This window comes from Oncorhynchus mykiss, chromosome 5 (genome assembly GCF_057628025.1).
Source record: "Oncorhynchus mykiss isolate SJ-2025 chromosome 5, ASM5762802v1, whole genome shotgun sequence".
In the NCBI taxonomy this organism is placed as follows: Eukaryota; Metazoa; Chordata; class Actinopteri; order Salmoniformes; family Salmonidae; genus Oncorhynchus; species Oncorhynchus mykiss.
In genome coordinates this window covers 38408882-38426594 of record NC_143026.1, presented here as the reverse complement: position 1 = coordinate 38426594, position 17713 = coordinate 38408882, and the positions used below count along the sequence as shown (strand labels likewise).

Here is a 17713-nt window from a genome sequence, read left to right as displayed (position 1 = left end):
TAGTAAAACCAAATGCATGCTTTTCAACCGTTCGCTGCCTGCACCCGCACGCCTGACCAGCATCACCACCCTGGATGGTTCCGACCTTGAATATGTGGATATCTATAAGTACCTAGGTGTCTGGCTAGACTCTAAACTCTCCTTCCAGACCCATATCAAACATCTCCAATCGAAAATCAAATCAAGAGTCGGCTTTCTATTCCGCAACAAAGCCTCCTTCACTCACGCCGCCAAACTTACCCTAGTAAAACTGACTATCCTACCGATCCTCGACTTCGGCGATGTCATCTACAAAATTGCTTCCAACACTCTACTCAGCAAACTGGATGCAGTTTATCACAGTGCCATCCGTTTTGTCACTAAAGCACCTTATACCACCCACCACTGCGACTTGTATGCTCTAGTCGGCTGGCCCTCGCTACATATTCGTCGCCAGACCCACTGGCTCCAGGTCATCTACAAGTCCATGCTAGGTAAAGCTCCGCCTTATCTCAGTTCACTGGTTACGATGGCAACACCCATCCGTAGCACGCGCTCCAGCAGGTGTATCTCACTGATCATCCCTAAAGCCAACACCTCATTTGGCCGCCTTTCGTTCCAGTTCTCTGCTGCCTGTGACTGGAACGAATTGCAAAAATCGCTGAAGTTGGAGACTTTTATCTCCCTCACCAACTTCAAACATCTGCTATCTGAGCAGCTAACCGATCGCTGCAGCTGTACATAGTCTATTGGTAAATAGCCCACCCATTTTCACCTACCTCATCCCCATACTGTTTTTATTTATTTATTTTTCTGCTCTTTTGCACACCAATATCTCTACCTGTACATAACCATCTGATCATTTATCACTCCAGTGTTAATCTGCATAATTGTAATTATTTGCCTACCTTCTCATGCCTTTTGCACACAATGTATATATAGACTCCCCTTTTTTCTACTGTGTTATTGACTTGTTAATTGTTTACTCCATGTGTAACTCTGTGTTGTCTGTTCACACTGCTATGCCTTATCTTGGCCAGGTCGCAGTTGTAAATGAGAACTTGTTCTCAACTAGCCTACCTGGTTAAATAAAGGTGAAATAAAAAAAAATAATAAAACCCTCCAAGCTCATCATTAAGCTCGAGGCACTTGGTCTGAACCCCGCCTTGTGCAACTGGTTCCTGGACTTCCTGACGGGCCACCCCCAGGTGGTGAAGGTAAGAAACATCCCCTCCACTCCGCTGATCCTCAACACTGGGGCTCCACAAGGGTGCGTGCTCAGTCCACTCCTGTACTCCCTGTTCACCCATGACTGCGTTGCCAAACATGCCTCCAACTCAATCATTAAGTTTGCAGATGACACAACAGTAGTAGGCTTGATTACCAATGATGACGAGACAGCATACAGGGAGGAGTTGAGGGAGTGTGGTGCCTGGAAAACAACCTCTCACTCAACGTCAACAAAACAAAGGAGATGATCGTGGACTTCAGGAAACAGTAGATGGTGCACCCTCCTATCCACATCGGGACTGCAGTGGAGAAGGTGGAAAGCTTCAAGTTCCTTGGCGTACACATCACTGACAAACTGAAATGGACCACCCACAGAGACAGTGTGGTGAAGAAGGTGCAACAGAGCCTCTTCAACCTCACGAGGCTAAAGACATTTGTCTTGGTCACCTAAAACCCTCACAAACTTTTACAGATGCACAATTGAGAGCATCCTGTCGGGCTGTATCACCACCTGGTATGGTAACTGCACCGCCCGCAACCGCAAGGCTCTCCAGAGGGTGGTGCGGTCTGCCCAACACATTACCGGGGGCAAACCACCTGCCCTCCAGGACACCTACAGCACCCGATGTCACAGGAAGGCCAAAAAGATCATCAAGGACAACAACCACCTGAGCCACTGCCTGTTCACCCCGCTACCATCCAGAAGGCAAGGTCAGTACAGGTGCATCAAAGCTGGGACCGAGAGAAATGAAAAACAGCTTCTATCTCAAGGCCATCAGACTGTTAAACAGCCATCACTAGCACATTAGAGGCTGCTGCCTATAGGAATAGACTAGGAATCACTGGCCACTTTAAGGAATGGAACACTAGTCACTTAATGTTTACATATCTGGCATTACAAATGTCATTTGTATATAGTGTATTCTATACTATTCTACTGTATCTTAGTACGTTCCGGTCTGATATCGCTCGTCCATATCTGTATATAGTCTTAATTCATTCCTACTTACATTTGTGTTTATATGTTGTGTACTTTATTAGATATTACTGCACTGTCGGAGCTAGAAGCACAAGCATTTCGCTACACCCGCAATAACATCTCCTAATCACGTGTATGTGACCAATAACATTTGATTTGAGATAATGAGAAGAAAGGAAACCTGTCAGAGAATTCTGGTCTATGCCAAGTCTGGTGGTTCTCATCACTTATGGCACACAGCCCACGCACATCTTATATCTGGTTAATAAACAGTTCATAGAACACTATGTACTCACCTGTAAGTTTGCGCTGTAGTGGTCCATGCCTAGCAGGGCGGCGGTGTACCTGTGCTCCAACATGCTGAGGGCCGTGAGCACCGCAGGAGCCGAGGCTTTGACCCGAATAACCACCCCACCTCCAGCTACCTCTCCTCCGCCCGCCTCCCTCTCCTTCATCCGGCTGGGTTGTCCCAGCAACACCCTCTTATCAGCCCAGCGCACCATCCACTCCAGCAGCCTGCCCAACCCTGGGAACTGGGCCTCCAGTTTGGGCTCCAGCTCCTGCTGCAGTTCTACAGCCTCCACGGAGCACAGGGGCCCGAACGCCCAGCGCTCCGATGGTTGCTCCCAGGGAACAGAACTCTGACTGGGGCTAGACTTCGAGCAAAGGCGGCTTCTTTGAGGTGCGGGTTCTGGAGCTGGGCTGGCAGACCTGGCCTGCAGACTGAAGCCAAACAGCCCCTGCTGCCTGCCAGTCCTGAGCCCAGGAAGGGACAGGACACTGACAGACATGCTGGGTCTGGGTGTAGGGGGCTCACTGTGGAGAAACAAAGGGTTGGTAACGAGTACTGGTTTGTAGCAGTGTCCTGCTCTGAACACGGGGGCGTCACTGCCCCCCTGCCTCCTGGTCGCTTGGCGCCCATCTCTCTGGCGGCGGCGGAGGGTGGTGAGGACATCGAAGGTGAGGGAGTGCAGCTCCCTGTCTCTCAGCTGGCTACAGAAGCCCTTCAGCAGGGGAGGGTCACAGCCTGCGTTTGGGTCAGGACCGTCCTTCTCCAACACGTAGCTGAGGAAGAGCTCCAGGAAGCGCAGGTACTCAGCATCCTCCAACTCAAACTCCCAGGTCCCCACCACGGGCAGGGTCAGAGAGGGGCTGTCCTCCCCCAAGGCAGGGTCCTTAGCTGGGCCCGTGCAGCTCTGGTCTTCCTCCTGGGTGCTCCCACCCTCAACTACTTCTACTTGACTTCCAGGCTTGTCTGCTCGGTCCTGCACCCTCACTCTCTTGCTGATGCTGAAAACAAAAATAGTTTACACCACAAATTACACCAAAGAGAAACTTTTGTCCAATCAACTTGCCTGACGTTGCCACAATGGCCATAAAAGGACAAGGTTTCAAAGTAATGATTGATTTCTTAACAAATAGTTCTGACAGATACAAATTTCATCAAGAAAGCCTGAGTCTACCTGTGAGGAGGCCTGCTGTGCAGGTCAGGAGAGAGAGCCACGGAGTTCTCGGCCGTGTCTCCATCGCTGTACACCAGGGGGCGCCCACAGTCCGTCAGGGTGCTGTTACTCAGACTGGCCCCCAGGGAGAATCTCTCCAGCAGGGCTAGAGCCCCCTGCCCTCCTCCCCCCCTGTCCTGCTCCTCCTCCCTCTCCCATAGGTAGAGCTCCAGGGGAGCCAGGTGCCTGGCCAGACGCTTCAGGTCCTTCCTCCTCTGTCTGAGCCGCTCCTGCACCAGAATCATCATCACCTCCTCTCCCTCCTCCTCATCCCTCTTCTCACCGTTCTGTCCTGAGGCTAGAAGAGAGAAAGAGAAGGTCAAGGAGCGAATGAAGATTAGTAAGAAACATTAGCATTACCTTACGCCAAGACAGTGGGTTTGATTCCCGGGACCACCCGGACGTAAAACGTATGAACGCATGACTAAGTCAGTTTTGATAAAAGTGTCTGCTAAATGACATATATTATTTTTGACTCTCTTTACGTTCTGCTGGGCAGAAAGGTGAAGAGCAATGACATTAGTAGATAGTAGTTACCTGGGACAGTGCAGTGCCTCAGTCTCCGCAGGAGTGAGTTGTACTTCTCTCTCAGAGGGACCCTGACTGACTCCTCCTCCTCAGGGAAGGCCTGCACCAGAGTCTCTGCCACCTGGAGGAAGACAACAGCCTGGGGTAAGAGACGTGATTCCACTCTACTTTATACCTCTCCTGTGTGGGACGCGGAAAAACACAATGAACCGAATAGGAATGCCTGTGAATGAGGTGACTGCCGGCTCAGGTTTACCAGGGGTACAGGGGGTAGTTCAGAGACCAAGCTGAGGAGGGTGTCCTGGAGGATCTCCTCAGCATTGAGGAATCGGGAGAAGGGAAGGAAACGACAGGCCCAGTGGAGAGCCTCCTCGCAGGCTGCGGTCACCTCGCTGTCATCTGCTGGGACCTACAGGATGAAATACACACATAAACAAGTTGTTAACAGATCATTGATTATAGAGGATCTCACACACACACACACACACACACACACACACACACACACACACACACACACACACACACACACACACAGAAGAAGATACACCAAGCAACACAGGAAAAAGGCCTTTGTGTGGTACCTGGGGATCTCTCCCATGGTTCCTTGCAGCCTGATACTTCCTGCAAGACATTGAGAGCTGGTCTCTGACATTCAGCATCCAACACAGGCCACACAGCTCCCTGAAGCAGACTGGAGGGAAAAGGCTCGGAATTAGGCCATGCTTCAATGGATGAATGTAGTTCAATGGTGTGACAAACAGTCAAAAAAAGTTTCTTACTGATAGTTTGTATAGTGACAGAGTCCATGGTTCCATCCCCACTGGGTCCTAGTCTGAAGAATCCACTGCGGGTCACAAACTTCATCAGAGCCTCTGGGAAGGCCTTGGTCACACACTGCTGCTGGGAGTACTTCTGACGGATCTAAAGACCGACCACCAAGTTAGTCCCCACGAGACTCAGCACAACACTCCAAATAATTTAATTTCACTCAAAAAGATAGGCACATTCATACAATCTATTCTATAAAACAGGACAGGAGGGGAGGTTAGAGGGTGTGGGGACAGAGCGCTGGAGACAGGGGTAAGAACAGGATAGGAGGGGATGTTAGAGGGTGTGGGGACAGAGGGCTGGAGACAGGGGTAAGAACAGGATAGGAGGGGAGGGTAAAGGGTGTGGGGACAGAGGGCTGGAGACAGGGGTAAGAACAGGATAGGAGGGGAGGTTAGAGGGTGTGGGGACAGAGGGCTGGAGACAGGGGTAAGAACAGGATAGGAGGGGAGGTTAGAGGGTGTGGGGACAGAGGGCTGGAGACAGGGGTAAGAACAGGATAGGAGGGGGGGAAGAGGGCTAGAGACAGGGGTAAGAACAGGATAGGAGGGGGGTTAGAGGGTGTGGGGACAGAGGATAGGAGGGGGGTTAGAGGGTGTGGGGACAGAGGGCTGGAGACAGGGGTAAGAACAGGATGACAGGGGGGAAGAGGGCTGGAGACAGGGGTAAGAACAGGATGGCAGGGGGAAGAGGGCTGGAGACAGGGGTAAGAACAGGATAGGAGGGTTCAGTACCTTGTGTAGGAGAAATGGAGGAAATACCTTGTCTAGGCGATGTCGGGAGCGTCGCAGGTGGCTGATGTACCACTGGGCAGCTGGACGGGAGCAGCGAGCAGACCTCAGGAGCAGCAGCACCCTCTGGAGGACCCCTGACACCCTGTGACGGGACGCCCCCTCCAACAGCTGCCCAAATCCCCCTGATGGATCCTGAGTAACAATGACATAAATCAGACTCTCGGGGGACAATCAAGGTGGAACAACATGGTTGTGGAACGGAATTGCAGAATCTAAGGACAAGGTGAGGGAAATGATCTCTGAGTAATTGAAGACCACAGGAAGATTAAGTGGAGCGCGCCCACAGGACTGGAAAACCCACCACCGATGATAGGCCCAGATGACAGGCCCAGGTGACAGGCCCAGGTGATAGGCCTAGGCCCAGGCTGATGTTGGTCAAGTTCCCGAGGTTCAAGGACAAGGTAGCTGTTCTGGAAAGAGCCAAGAACTTGAGAGAAACGTATATCTTCCTCAACGAGGACTATCCTGAAGCTGTGCGCCAGAAGAGGAAAGAACTGATCCCAGTCTCAGAAAACTGCCAGAGTGTGTGGGGCCATTGCTTACATCCACAATGACAGGCTCATTGTCCACCCTCCCTCCCACAAGCCTGGAGGGGATGAGAGAGCCAAACCTATGGGTTCGTAGCTTCAACCACGCAGCACACACACATGCACACAAATTGATAAATGGACTGCTGAATGTAATTTTTTATCTTGCTTTGTTTGCTCTTTTCAGTATTATGTCTACCTCTGATAAGCTACCCAGGAAAGGGCTGAAAATAGCCCATATTATATATGCAGCCTTAGAAAGGTTCATGAAATCAATAACTTGCTAACATCAGAGAACATTCATATATTAGCCATTTGAGACTCATTTAGATAATTCCTTTGATGATACAGCAGTAGCAATACAAGGATATAACATATATAGAAGAGAGAAATGCTTATGGGGGAGGTGTTGCTGTATATATATATATATATATATATATATATATATATATATATATATATATATATATATATATATATATATATATATACACACACACACACACACACATACATACATACATACATATATATATATATATATATATAATATATATATATATTCAGAGCCATATCCCTGTAATGCTTAGAGTAGATCTTATGTCAAGTGTTATTGAAGTGTTGTGCCAAGTGAACCTGCAACCACATCTAAATCATTTTCTTTAGGGGTGTTGCTATCGGCCACCAAGTGCTAACAGTCAGTATCTAAATAATATGTGTGAAATGCATGATAGTGTATGTGATGTAAACAGAGAGGTCTACTTTCTTGGGGACCTGAATATTGACTGGTTTTCATCAAGCTGTTTGCTCAAGAGGAAGCTTCTCACTGTAACCGCTGCCTGTAATCTGGTTCAGGTTAATAATCAATCAACCAGGGTGTTTTCAAACACTACAGGAACAAGATCATCCACATGTATCGATCACATTTGTACTAATACTGTAGAACTTTGTTCTAAAGCTGTATCTGTACCCATTGAATGCAGTGATCACAATATAATGGCTATATCCAGGAAAGCCAAAGTTCCAAAAGCTGGGCCTATAATAGTGTATAAGAGATCATACAAAATATTTATCTGTGACTCATGTGGATGACATTAAAAATATTTGTTGGTCTGGTGTGATTAATGAGGAGCATCAAGATGCTGCACTTGATACATTTATGAAATTGCTTGTTCCAAATATTGGTAAGCATGCACCTGTTAAGAAACTGACTGTTAGAACTGTTACGGCATTGACTGTATGGTTGAAAGAGATGGGGCAAAAGGAGTGGCTAATAAGTCTGGCTGCACATCTAACTGGTTGACTTACTGCAAATTGAAAAATGATGTGATTAAACTAAACAAAAAGAAGAAGAAACTGTATTATGAAGCCAAAATCAATGATATAAAGAACGATGGAAAAACACTTGAAAACTTTAAATGAAATTATAGGCAGAAAGACAAACTCAACTCAGTCTTTCATCGAATCAGTTGGCTTATTCATTACAAAAACATTTGATGTTGCCAATTATTGTAATGATTATTTCATTGGCAAAGTGGGCAAACTTAGGCAGAAAATGCCAACAACAAACAGTGAGCAATTGTATTCATGCATAAAAATAAATAAAAAAATATATATATATTGAAAGAAAAGCATTGGAAGCTTGAATTTTGTAAAGTTAGTAGGAGAGGTGGATTTTTTGTTGTTATCGATCAATAATGACAAACCTCCTGGCATTGACAACTTGGATGGAAAGCTACTGAGAATGATAGCTGACTATCTGTCATATTTTTAATCTGAGCCTAGAGGAAAGTCTTTGTCCTCAGGCCTGGAGGGAAGACAAAGTAATTCCGCTACCCAAGAGTGGTAAAGCGACCTTTACTGGTTCTAACAGCAGACCTATAGGCTTGCTGCCAGCTCTTAGCAAACTGTTGGAAAGAATTGTACTTGACCAAATACAATGCTATTTCTCTGTAAACAAATTAAACAACAGACTTTTGGCCTACTTATAGAGAATGGCACTCAACACGTACTGCACTGATACAAATGACTGATGATTGGTTGAAAGAAATTAAGAAGAAGAAGACTGTGGGAGCTGTACTGTTAGATTTCAGTGCAGCCTTTGATATTATTGACCATAACACAAGTTTTTTCAACAACAGGTTATGACTTTTCAACCTCTGCCATATCGTGGATTCAGAGCTATCTATCTAATAGAAGTCAAAGGGTTTTATTTAATGGAAGCTCCTCTAATGTCAAACATGTAAAGTGTGGTGTACCGCAGGGCAGCTCTCTAGGCCCTCTACTATTTTCTATTTTTACCAATGACCTACCACTGGCATTAAACAAAGCATGTGTGTCCATGTATGCTGATGATTCAATCATGTATGCATCAGCAACCACAGCCAATAAAGTCACTGAAACTCTTAACAAAGAGTTGCAGTCTGTTTTGGAATGGGTGGCCAGTAATAAACTGGTCCTAAACATTTCTAAAACTAAGAGCATTGTATTTGGTACAAATCATTCCCTAAGTTCTAGACCTCAGCTGAATCTGGTAATGAATGATGTGGCTGTTGAACAAGTTGAGGAGACTAAATTACTTGGCGTTACCTTAGATTGTAAACTGTCATGTTCAAAACATATAGATTCAATGGTTGTAAAGATGGGGAGAGGTCTGTCCGTAATAAAGCAAGTCCTGCAGGCTCTAGTTTTGTCTAATCGTGATTATTGTCCAGTCGTGTGGTCCAGTGCTGCAAGGAAAGACCTAGTTAAGCTGCAGCTGGCCCAGAACAGAGCGGCACGTTTTACTCTTAATTGTAATCAGAGGGCTGATATAAATACTATGCATGCCGGTCTCTCTTGGCTAAGAGTTGAGGAGAGACTGACTGCATCACTTATTTTTATAAGAAACATTAATGTGTTAAATCCCAAGTTGTTTGCATAGTCAACTTACACACAGCTCTGACACACACACTTATTCCATCAGACATCTATTCACAGTCACCAAATACAAACAAATTCAACAAAGTACGGTATTATATAGAGACATTATTGCATGGAACATCCTTCCATCTCATGTTTCTCAAATAAACAGCAAACCTGGTTTCAAAAAACAGATAAAGCAACACCTCACAGCACCTCTCCCCTATTTGACCTAGATAGTTTGTGTGTATGAATATATGTGTGTAGTTCTGTCCTTGAGCTGTTCTTGTGTAATGATGTTCTGTACTATGTCATTCTGTATTGTTTCATGTTTTGTGTGGTCCCCAGGAAGAGTAGCTGCTGCTTTTGCAACAGCTACATGGGGATCCTAATGACATACAAAATATATAGATAGAATAACACCTAACGGTTCCATTTCTAGATATTTCTATATTTTAAGTTTGGAATAGTGGTGGAACATTGTCTCAGTCCCCCTCCCTTCAAATTGGGTGTGGTTGTACTCCAGGGTTCTCCCCAAAGAATGTAAGAGAGGCACAGGAAATGGCAGTTAACATCTCTGAGTCCAAAGGCCCTGGGCATCCCCCCCCGGCCTTACTCAGCAGCACCATCTTGTTACAACATTCCCGGGGAAACGCTGTGCTCTGTAGTACCTGTGTGTTGGGTGCAGGCTGAGGGCAGTAGAGTGGAGGCGCAGGCAGGTACAGGCCCATAGGCACCAGAGCAGGAAGGCAGGAGGACAGGTCTTTGGCTGAGTCCAGTAGAGCCCCCAGGGGCTGGGACAACACATCTACACCAGCCATGACTGATGCCTTCAGGATCTCCTGCACGGAACCCTGCAACAACTCCACGTCCTCACCTTCCAGAGAGTCTGAAAGAGAGAGAGAGAGAGATGAGAATGTTAAAGGCGAGGAAAATAGAAAAGTGCATATGAGCGATAGAGACAGAGATGTGGAGGCAAACTGTACTGTAGAATGGAGGAGCAGAGGTCCCCCGTCAGGCACAACACACCTGTGAAGCTCTTGTAGCTCTCCTCGTCTCCTTGGGTCTCCTCTGACCTGGCCTTCCTGCCCAGTAGAGACTCCAGCTGACCTTGAAAGAGGCTCACAGGCTCAAGGGATGCTGGGAGATGTAGTTCTCGCCATCTGAGCCTGAGGTGGCAACAGACAACCATCAGAAACTCACAAAAGCTCATTGACTTAATCATCACAATCCACATACACGTCTCAGTGGGGAATTGATGAGCTGGCAGCTCTAACACGTACAGACAAACACATACTGACCCGGTGAAGTCGCAGTGCTCTGTGGAGTAGGTGGTGTAGGCCAGGCCCAGGGAGACTGCAGTCTTCCAGTCCCCCAGACGATGAGCCAGCCAGGTGGCCTCCGGCAGCAGCCCCCCCTGTAGCAGCAAGTCCAGGGCATAGCCCACCGTCCACACCTCTGACAGCTGCTGACCCCGCACCGCCCCCGCCACACCCTCCTGGCACAGGGGCACCAGGCGCCCTACACCTGGGGCTGGAGAGAGACATAGACATAGGAATAAACACACTGTCCAACACACTGGCCTGTATGGACCAATAATGTGTGTGTGTGTATGTGTTTTGATGGAGAAGTTTTTACCATGGGGGAGGTGTAAGGGAGGCAGTACATCCACACTGTGAGGGGGCAGGATGAGAAGGGGCTGGTTGGTGAAATATGAGGCCATGAACCTTCCCAGAGTCTGTACTACAGCACAGGCTGCCTCCCTGTGGACCTCTCCAGGCAGCCAGGAGCCAGGAAGAGCCTCCTCTACAACCAACAGATAAATAAAGTCAATGTCAACAAGCAACAATACATGACTTTTAAAACTGATACAGATACAGTCTCTTGGCATGACATTGAGCCAATTTGTATGAGTTTTGCATTTTAGCGCTATGTAAAGCCAAAAGTATGATTTTGGGGGGTAATCTCTTCCAATGAACCTGGATTGACCAAGATCCATACACACCAGTGTTGTGGGCACTATCGTCCCCATGTGGTCCAGCCTGATGGAGTAGCAGACGGGCCATGTGGTCCCCCAGCCCCTGGGCCTCTTTCAGACGGTACTGGAACAGCAGTCCATACAGCAGGGACAGCAACAGACGTGTCTCCAAGAACGCACTCCGAGGCCCATCTGGGGAACAGGAGGTGACACCTTTAGATTCAAACTGTCCCCCAAAACCACACATATCAACTAAACTATCCTTCTCACCTCTCTCTCTCTCTGCCCACAGCTCAGCTCTCCAAGTCTGAGCACTCTCTGAGTAGGAACCAAACAGGAAGTGCTGTTCCCCTGGGGACCCAAAACAAGGTTGCACATTTGAGTCTTCCCTTATATACAGAACCACTTCAATGTACAGAAACCAGACAACCCCCAACTTTATAGTGCTCACACAGGCTCCCGTTCATCCTACCTGTGTAGCTCAGCAGAGTGGGCCCTTCCTCCAGCCTTTCTCCCATCCCCTGTAGAGCTGTCTGGATCTGGGACAGGATGACAGACACACGGCCCTGCTCCTCCTCCCAGTCCGTACCGCTCCTACGGTACTTCAGCTCCTCCCAGTACTGCAGGGTGTGCCTGTACACTGCACGCCACGCTCCCCGCAATCTGCCGAGTCATAATGTCCGAGGGATATGAGAGAGAGATCAGACTAAAGAGCCAAAAATGACACTACGTTAAAAATCAATCACACGCCCACTCTCATGAATACACACATGCACAAGAGATTGACTCTACCTGCTAGAGGGCCACTGGGGGAGAGGCAGATCCTGTTGTGATGGCCCTCTTCCCTCCTCCTGCAGGAATAGCACACAGTAGACATCTGTGTGGGCACATTTCTGCTGGAGGCTGTAGGTGTGGTCCATACTGTGGGAGGTCAGCTGCAGGAGGAGCAGAGCTGTGGACAGGGTCTGGGAGGAGGGCTCAGAGCTAGCCTGGCCAGTCTGAGAGAGGTCAGGGGGCGAGGAGAGGAGCAGGCCCACTAGCTGTTGAGTTAGCTCCACAACCAAACCCAGGCAACTCCTCCCCCCTGTGTGAGGGGCACCCCAGGGGAGGAAAGAGAGAAGGGTTCTGAGGAGGTGGAGGAGGCGGGAGGAGAAGGGAATGGTGCTGTTCTTTCTCTTTCCCGTGTGGGAGCTGGGGATGGAAATTAGACGGAGGAGAGCAGCGAAGCGGACCGCACAGCGGACTGTGTACTTCAGCAGACGCTCTCTCTGCTCCATAACGCCACCTAATGACACACCCAGAGCCCAAGCTGTCAGCAAGCTGCCGTGGACCCCCCGGAGCTCAGGAGGGAGGGCTGGGGGACTCCTCTCTGAGTCTGCAGAGCTAGCATCAGGGTCAGGGTGAGAACTGGGGTCAAGATCAGCCAGGGTGTCTGAGAGGGCATGGAGGGTGTCGAACATGGAGGCAAACTCCAGCCGACCGTGGTCCTCCACATGTGAACCAGCGGGCGGTCCTTCAAGATCAGAGTCATCCTCAAACAAAGCCTAAGGAAACACACAAATTAACATTTACTATGACAAAGAGAAGAGAACATCGAGTGTGTGTGTGTGTGAGAGAATCAGCTGATGGACAGACCTGAACTCTCTGGATCAGCTCCCTGGTGTCCCCCAGGTCTCCCTGGTCCTGCAGGAAGAGGGGCAGGGTGGATGTAGCTGTGGCTGTTGGGGTAGGTACAGGTGTGGGCCTGGCTCTCAGCTCCTGCAGACTGCTACTAGGATTCAGACAGGATATGGACTCCAGCCACGCCCTGGCATGGGGCTGGGAAAAGAGAAGGTAGACAACAGAAAAAAAGAGCAAACAACAAGAGAAATATACGGGCCCGTTGATCTTAGCTATTGACCGAATTAGTATTGAGCATTTCAGCAACTACACAAGAGCAAAACAATGAAATACACTCAACTCCCTACCCTCTCCTGACCCCTCACCTGTGTTCGCCCCAGTGCCCGGCTGGCACTCTCCAGGCCCTGGCTGGTGTCGTGCAGCAGAGCCCTGAGGAGGGTGGCGGGGGAGGGCTGCTCAGGGACCCGCAGCACTGTGGCCATGTAGCCATCAGACACAATGAGGTAGGGCAGCCGTGGGTGCCAGGTCACCGAGTAGCGCTGTCTCAGGACATCCCGTACAGACAGGCTGGAGCTGGACAGAGGGTCAACCCCAGCCCCTCCGACAGAGACTGGAGGTCTGAGGAGAGATGAGGGGTGACAGTTAGAGATGATTGGGAAAGGGGAAAGTGAGGGGAGAGATTAATATAGGGTGGGGAAAAGCATCACCATTCATGAGTATATTATAGTAGTATATTAACATGCTTTTCAAGGGGACAGGCATGTACAGTGCATTCGGAAAGTATTCAGACCCCTTGACTTTTTCCACATTTTGTGACATTAAAGCCTCATTCGAATATTGATTAAATCGTTTTTCCCCCTCATCCATCTGCACACAATACCCCATAATGACAAAGCAAAAATGTTTTTTTATTTAAAAAAAAACTGAAATATCACATTTACATAAGTATTCAGACCCTTTACTCAGTACTTTGTTGAAGCCCCTTTGGGCCCCTTTGGAAGCGATTATAGCCTCAAGTCATTTTGGTTATGACGCTATAAACTTGGCACACCTGTATTTGGTGAGTTTCTCCCATTCTTCTCTGCAGATCCTCTCAAGCTCTGTCAGGTTGGATCTGGAGCGTCTCTGCACAGCTATTTTCAGGTCTCTCCGGAGAGGTTCGACCAGGTTCAAGTCCGGGCTCTGGCTGGGCAACTCAAGGACATTCAGAGACCTGTCCAGAAGCCACTCCTGCGTTGTCTTGGCGGTGTTCTTAGGGTGGTTGTCCTGTTGGAAGGTAAAGCTTCACCACAATTTGAGGTCCTGAGCGCTCTGGAGCAGGTTTTCATCAAGGATCTCTCTGTGCTTTGCTCCGTTCATCTTTCCATCGATCCTGACTAGTCTCCCAGTCCCTGCTGCTGAAAAACATCCCCACAGCATGATGCTGCCACCACCACTTCACCGTAAAGGCCTGATGGTGGAGTGCTGCAGAGATGGTTGTTCTTCTGGAAGGTTCTCCCATCTCCACAGAGGAGCTCTGCCAGAGTGATCACCTCCCTGACCAAGGCCCTTCTCCCCCGATTGCTCAGTTTGGCCGGACAGTCAGCTCTAGGAAGAGTCTTGGTGGTTCCAAACTTCTTCCATTTAAGAATGATGGAGGCCACTGTGTTCTTGGGAACCTTCAATGCTGCAGACATTTTTTGGTACTCTTCCCCAGATCTGTGCCTCGACATAATCCTGTATCGGAGCTCTATGGACATTCCTTCGACCCCATGGCTTGGTTTTTGCTCTGACATGCACTGTCAACTGTGGTCCCTTATATAGACAGGTGTGTGCCTTTCCAAATCATGTCCAATCAATTGAATTTACCACAGGTGGACTACAATCAAGCTGTATAAACATCTCAAGGATGATCAATGGAAACAGGATGCACCTGAGCTCAATTTCGAGTCTCATAGCAAAGGGTCTGAATACTTATGTAAATAAGATATCAGTTTATTTTATTATATATCTGCAAACATTTCTAAAAACCCGTTTTCGCTTTGTCATTATAGGGTATTGTGTGTACATTGATGAGGCATTTTTTTTAATTTAATGCATTTTTAGAATAAGGCTGTAAAGTAACCAAATGTGGAAAAATTCAAGGGGTCTGAATACTTTCCGAATGCACTGTACCAACTATGTAGAAATAATCATCAGAAATGTCAGTGATTTGTTTTGTGTTTCAAGTGCCATCAAGCTAATGAGAAAGTGAATTATGTTTAGGAGATAGCGCAAGTGTGCTGTGTGGAGTATCAAGACCAACACGTGTTAACCCCTCAAATACTGACATGAGAAAAAGGACACAATGACCATGTTGGAAGAGGAGAGCGAAGAAATAGAGAAAGAGGATGACTACAGATGAGAGAGAAGAAGAAAGGAAAAGGAAGTAGAGAGACTAATGGATCAAAACAGATATAAAATAATCTAGAGTGTGTTCAAAATCAGTTTGACATTCTATGGCTATGGATGGACTGATTGATGAAGAGAGTATCACACTGATGGTATATTTCCTGTTGGATGACTTATGGAACACTTGAACAAATCCAAACTGGTCAGGGTGGCTACAATATGTAGGATTAGCAAAACTGACCATTCCATTTGAAATGGGTTGCTTATATGAATGGAATCATTCTCATGTTTACCTGTAAGTGACTAGCGGATGCAGGGGCAGGAAGTGAGCAGGGCCAAAGTCCACACTGCACCCTGAGGTAGACAGAGAGAGCAGCCCCCCCAGACGAGCCAGCATGAGGAAGGAGCCCCTCTTCAGCACACAGGCCAGGTAGAGCCCTCCCGCAGCCCAGCTCACACTGCCCACCCAGTACGACCTGCAAGATACAAGGGTGCCATCTTTATCATCTAAAGCACATACAGTGTCTACAGTACATACTCCCTGTTATAGTCGTGTACCTACCTCACGTATTTAGAAGGAATGACGAGTTTCTTGCTGCCACATCCCCCCAGTCCACTGGAGACAATCACAAAGTTCTGAGTGCTGACAAAGAGAACCTGCGTAGCCCTTGGGTCTCTTTGGTTCAGGACTACAGCTAACAGCAGGCCATCAGGGGAGAAGGCTGGCACCAGTGACCCCCTGGACCTCACCGGACGACAGGGTGGTGTGAGGCAGGACATGGGGTATGTCTTAGTGACCCAGCGTACACTGTACCCCACAGGACTGACGGAAAAACATACATCCCAATCAAAGATGTTCCAGATGAGCAACATGAGAACAAAGATCTTTGATTGTATTATGACAATAAAAAGGTATATAGAGGAGTGTAAATGCTCGAGCGGCAGTATTGACCCCTTGACCCTGAGAAGTTGTTCCCAGTCCACTCACCTGCTCCTCTGACCCTCCTCCCATTGGATCTTTAGGAAAGTGACACTTAGCTCCACCTCCGAGGTGAAAACAAAAGCTGACAAGCAGATATCGCCCACTGCCTGGCAGTAAAACAAGGAAAAGACCAGAAGAAATGATAAGGGCATGACAAACGTTCCCTAGGGAAACTAGTCAGACTTTTCCAACTGAATCATGTCTATCCCTGTGGACAGAGTAGTCCTTCTCACCTCCCCTCTGACGAAGATGCTGTGTTGAGATGCCTCCTTGTCCTTTGGGGATGGCAGAGCAGTGTTTCCAGGGTGCTGTATCTGTGCCCAGCGTCCTCTAGCAGTACCATCCCGTACCCCTGCCAGGTCACGCACGTCCACACACTCCCACAGGAACACCTGCCCTGTCACAGTCAACAGCAGCACCCGCATCCCATCCCCTGAAACTACCAGAGACAGGCACACGCCAGACCCTGTGTACATACCCACACATACGCAGTAAGTACATGGAGCTGTGTTGGCAAGCTTGAACATGACTTATTGTAACAATGGCTTGAGCACATACAGACCTTGTGCTGCAGTGACGAGCTGAGCTTCTGTCGGGACTGCTGCCACGGTCTTCAAGAAGTCTTTGTCCCTGCTCCATAAAAACATCTCTCCTGAGACTAGCAATCCGGCAAGCCACACACCTACAAACAGAAATGAATCATGGAAATGTATTTATTTCACCTTTATTTAACCAACAAGTTCTCATTTACAACTGCGACCTGGCCAAGATGGAGCAAAGCAGTGCGACACAAACAACACAGAGTTACACGTGGGATAAATCAAGTCAATAACAGTGTGTGCAAATGTAGTAAGATTTGGGAGGTAAGTGGCAAAATAATTACAATTTAGCAATGAGGATTACTGCCGTGTTTCTATGGAATCAAATGGTTTTGAAATGTAAAGGCCACTGAAAGTGTACCGTTCTGGGATGCGGCCATGGTTACCACCCTGGGGAGCAGGGGCTGCAGCTTGGGGGTCTTCTTCTTGGTGTGTCCAGACACCATGTTGATCTCACTGATCCGCTTGTCATCTAGCAGGAAAACAGACTCCTTCTCCTGGACAAATCAACCGTTTGATACAGTCACAAACTGCACAGATACTACCGTTTTCAATACTAGTCCATTTCATGTTCAAGCTGTGCAATCAAATGATTTGCATTATCTAGTGATGGATGTCAATATCTCTGTGTGGATGATTGACAGTTCAGTGTCCTCACCAATCCGAGCCAACAGAACCGTGGCCATGGTTTCTTCCGTTTGATGCTCGATGACAACACAACCTCCAGCTTCAGCTCCATCTTTAATCGATAATGTTAGCGTACTCCCTTGCTAGGTATTGATGGGGAAATCATCATGCACCATCTTCAAGCATCTCAGGTTGAGTTGATGTTCTGTAATGATAGGGACTTGCTAGCTAAACGAAATGCCGAGAAGCTATCACAGGTCAGATAT

The 17713-nt window shown here is 47.9% G+C and overlaps 1 protein-coding gene across 3 annotated transcripts in view; it reads right to left on the bottom strand.

Annotated features, from left to right (window-relative positions):
- cplane1 (ciliogenesis and planar polarity effector 1) overlaps positions 1-17713 on the bottom strand; it is a 32621-nt gene that overhangs the window by 14306 nt on the left and 602 nt on the right. For 2 of the 3 annotated variants that reach the window (XM_036977440.2, XM_036977441.2), the window contains exons 2-25: positions 17479-17652; positions 17182-17317; positions 16784-16903; positions 16455-16687; positions 16228-16328; positions 15802-16062; positions 15533-15715; positions 13235-13487; positions 12885-13067; positions 12042-12793; positions 11722-11912; positions 11520-11600; positions 11277-11441; positions 10910-11077; positions 10573-10804; positions 10301-10440; positions 9943-10160; positions 5811-5975; positions 5001-5142; positions 4803-4912; positions 4475-4627; positions 4228-4339; positions 3652-3988; positions 2485-3478 (exon numbers count right to left, since the gene is read on the bottom strand). In XM_036977440.2, the coding sequence (XP_036833335.2) occupies positions 2485-3478; positions 3652-3988; positions 4228-4339; positions 4475-4627; positions 4803-4912; positions 5001-5142; positions 5811-5975; positions 9943-10160; positions 10301-10440; positions 10573-10804; positions 10910-11077; positions 11277-11441; positions 11520-11600; positions 11722-11912; positions 12042-12793; positions 12885-13067; positions 13235-13487; positions 15533-15715; positions 15802-16062; positions 16228-16328; positions 16455-16687; positions 16784-16903; positions 17182-17317; positions 17479-17559 (5511 nt within the window). In that variant the 5' untranslated portion in view covers positions 17560-17652. The remainder of the gene's footprint in view (positions 1-2484; positions 3479-3651; positions 3989-4227; positions 4340-4474; positions 4628-4802; positions 4913-5000; positions 5143-5810; positions 5976-9942; positions 10161-10300; positions 10441-10572; positions 10805-10909; positions 11078-11276; positions 11442-11519; positions 11601-11721; positions 11913-12041; positions 12794-12884; positions 13068-13234; positions 13488-15532; positions 15716-15801; positions 16063-16227; positions 16329-16454; positions 16688-16783; positions 16904-17181; positions 17318-17478; positions 17653-17713) is intronic. The other variant, XM_090234770.1, reaches the window with a different exon arrangement.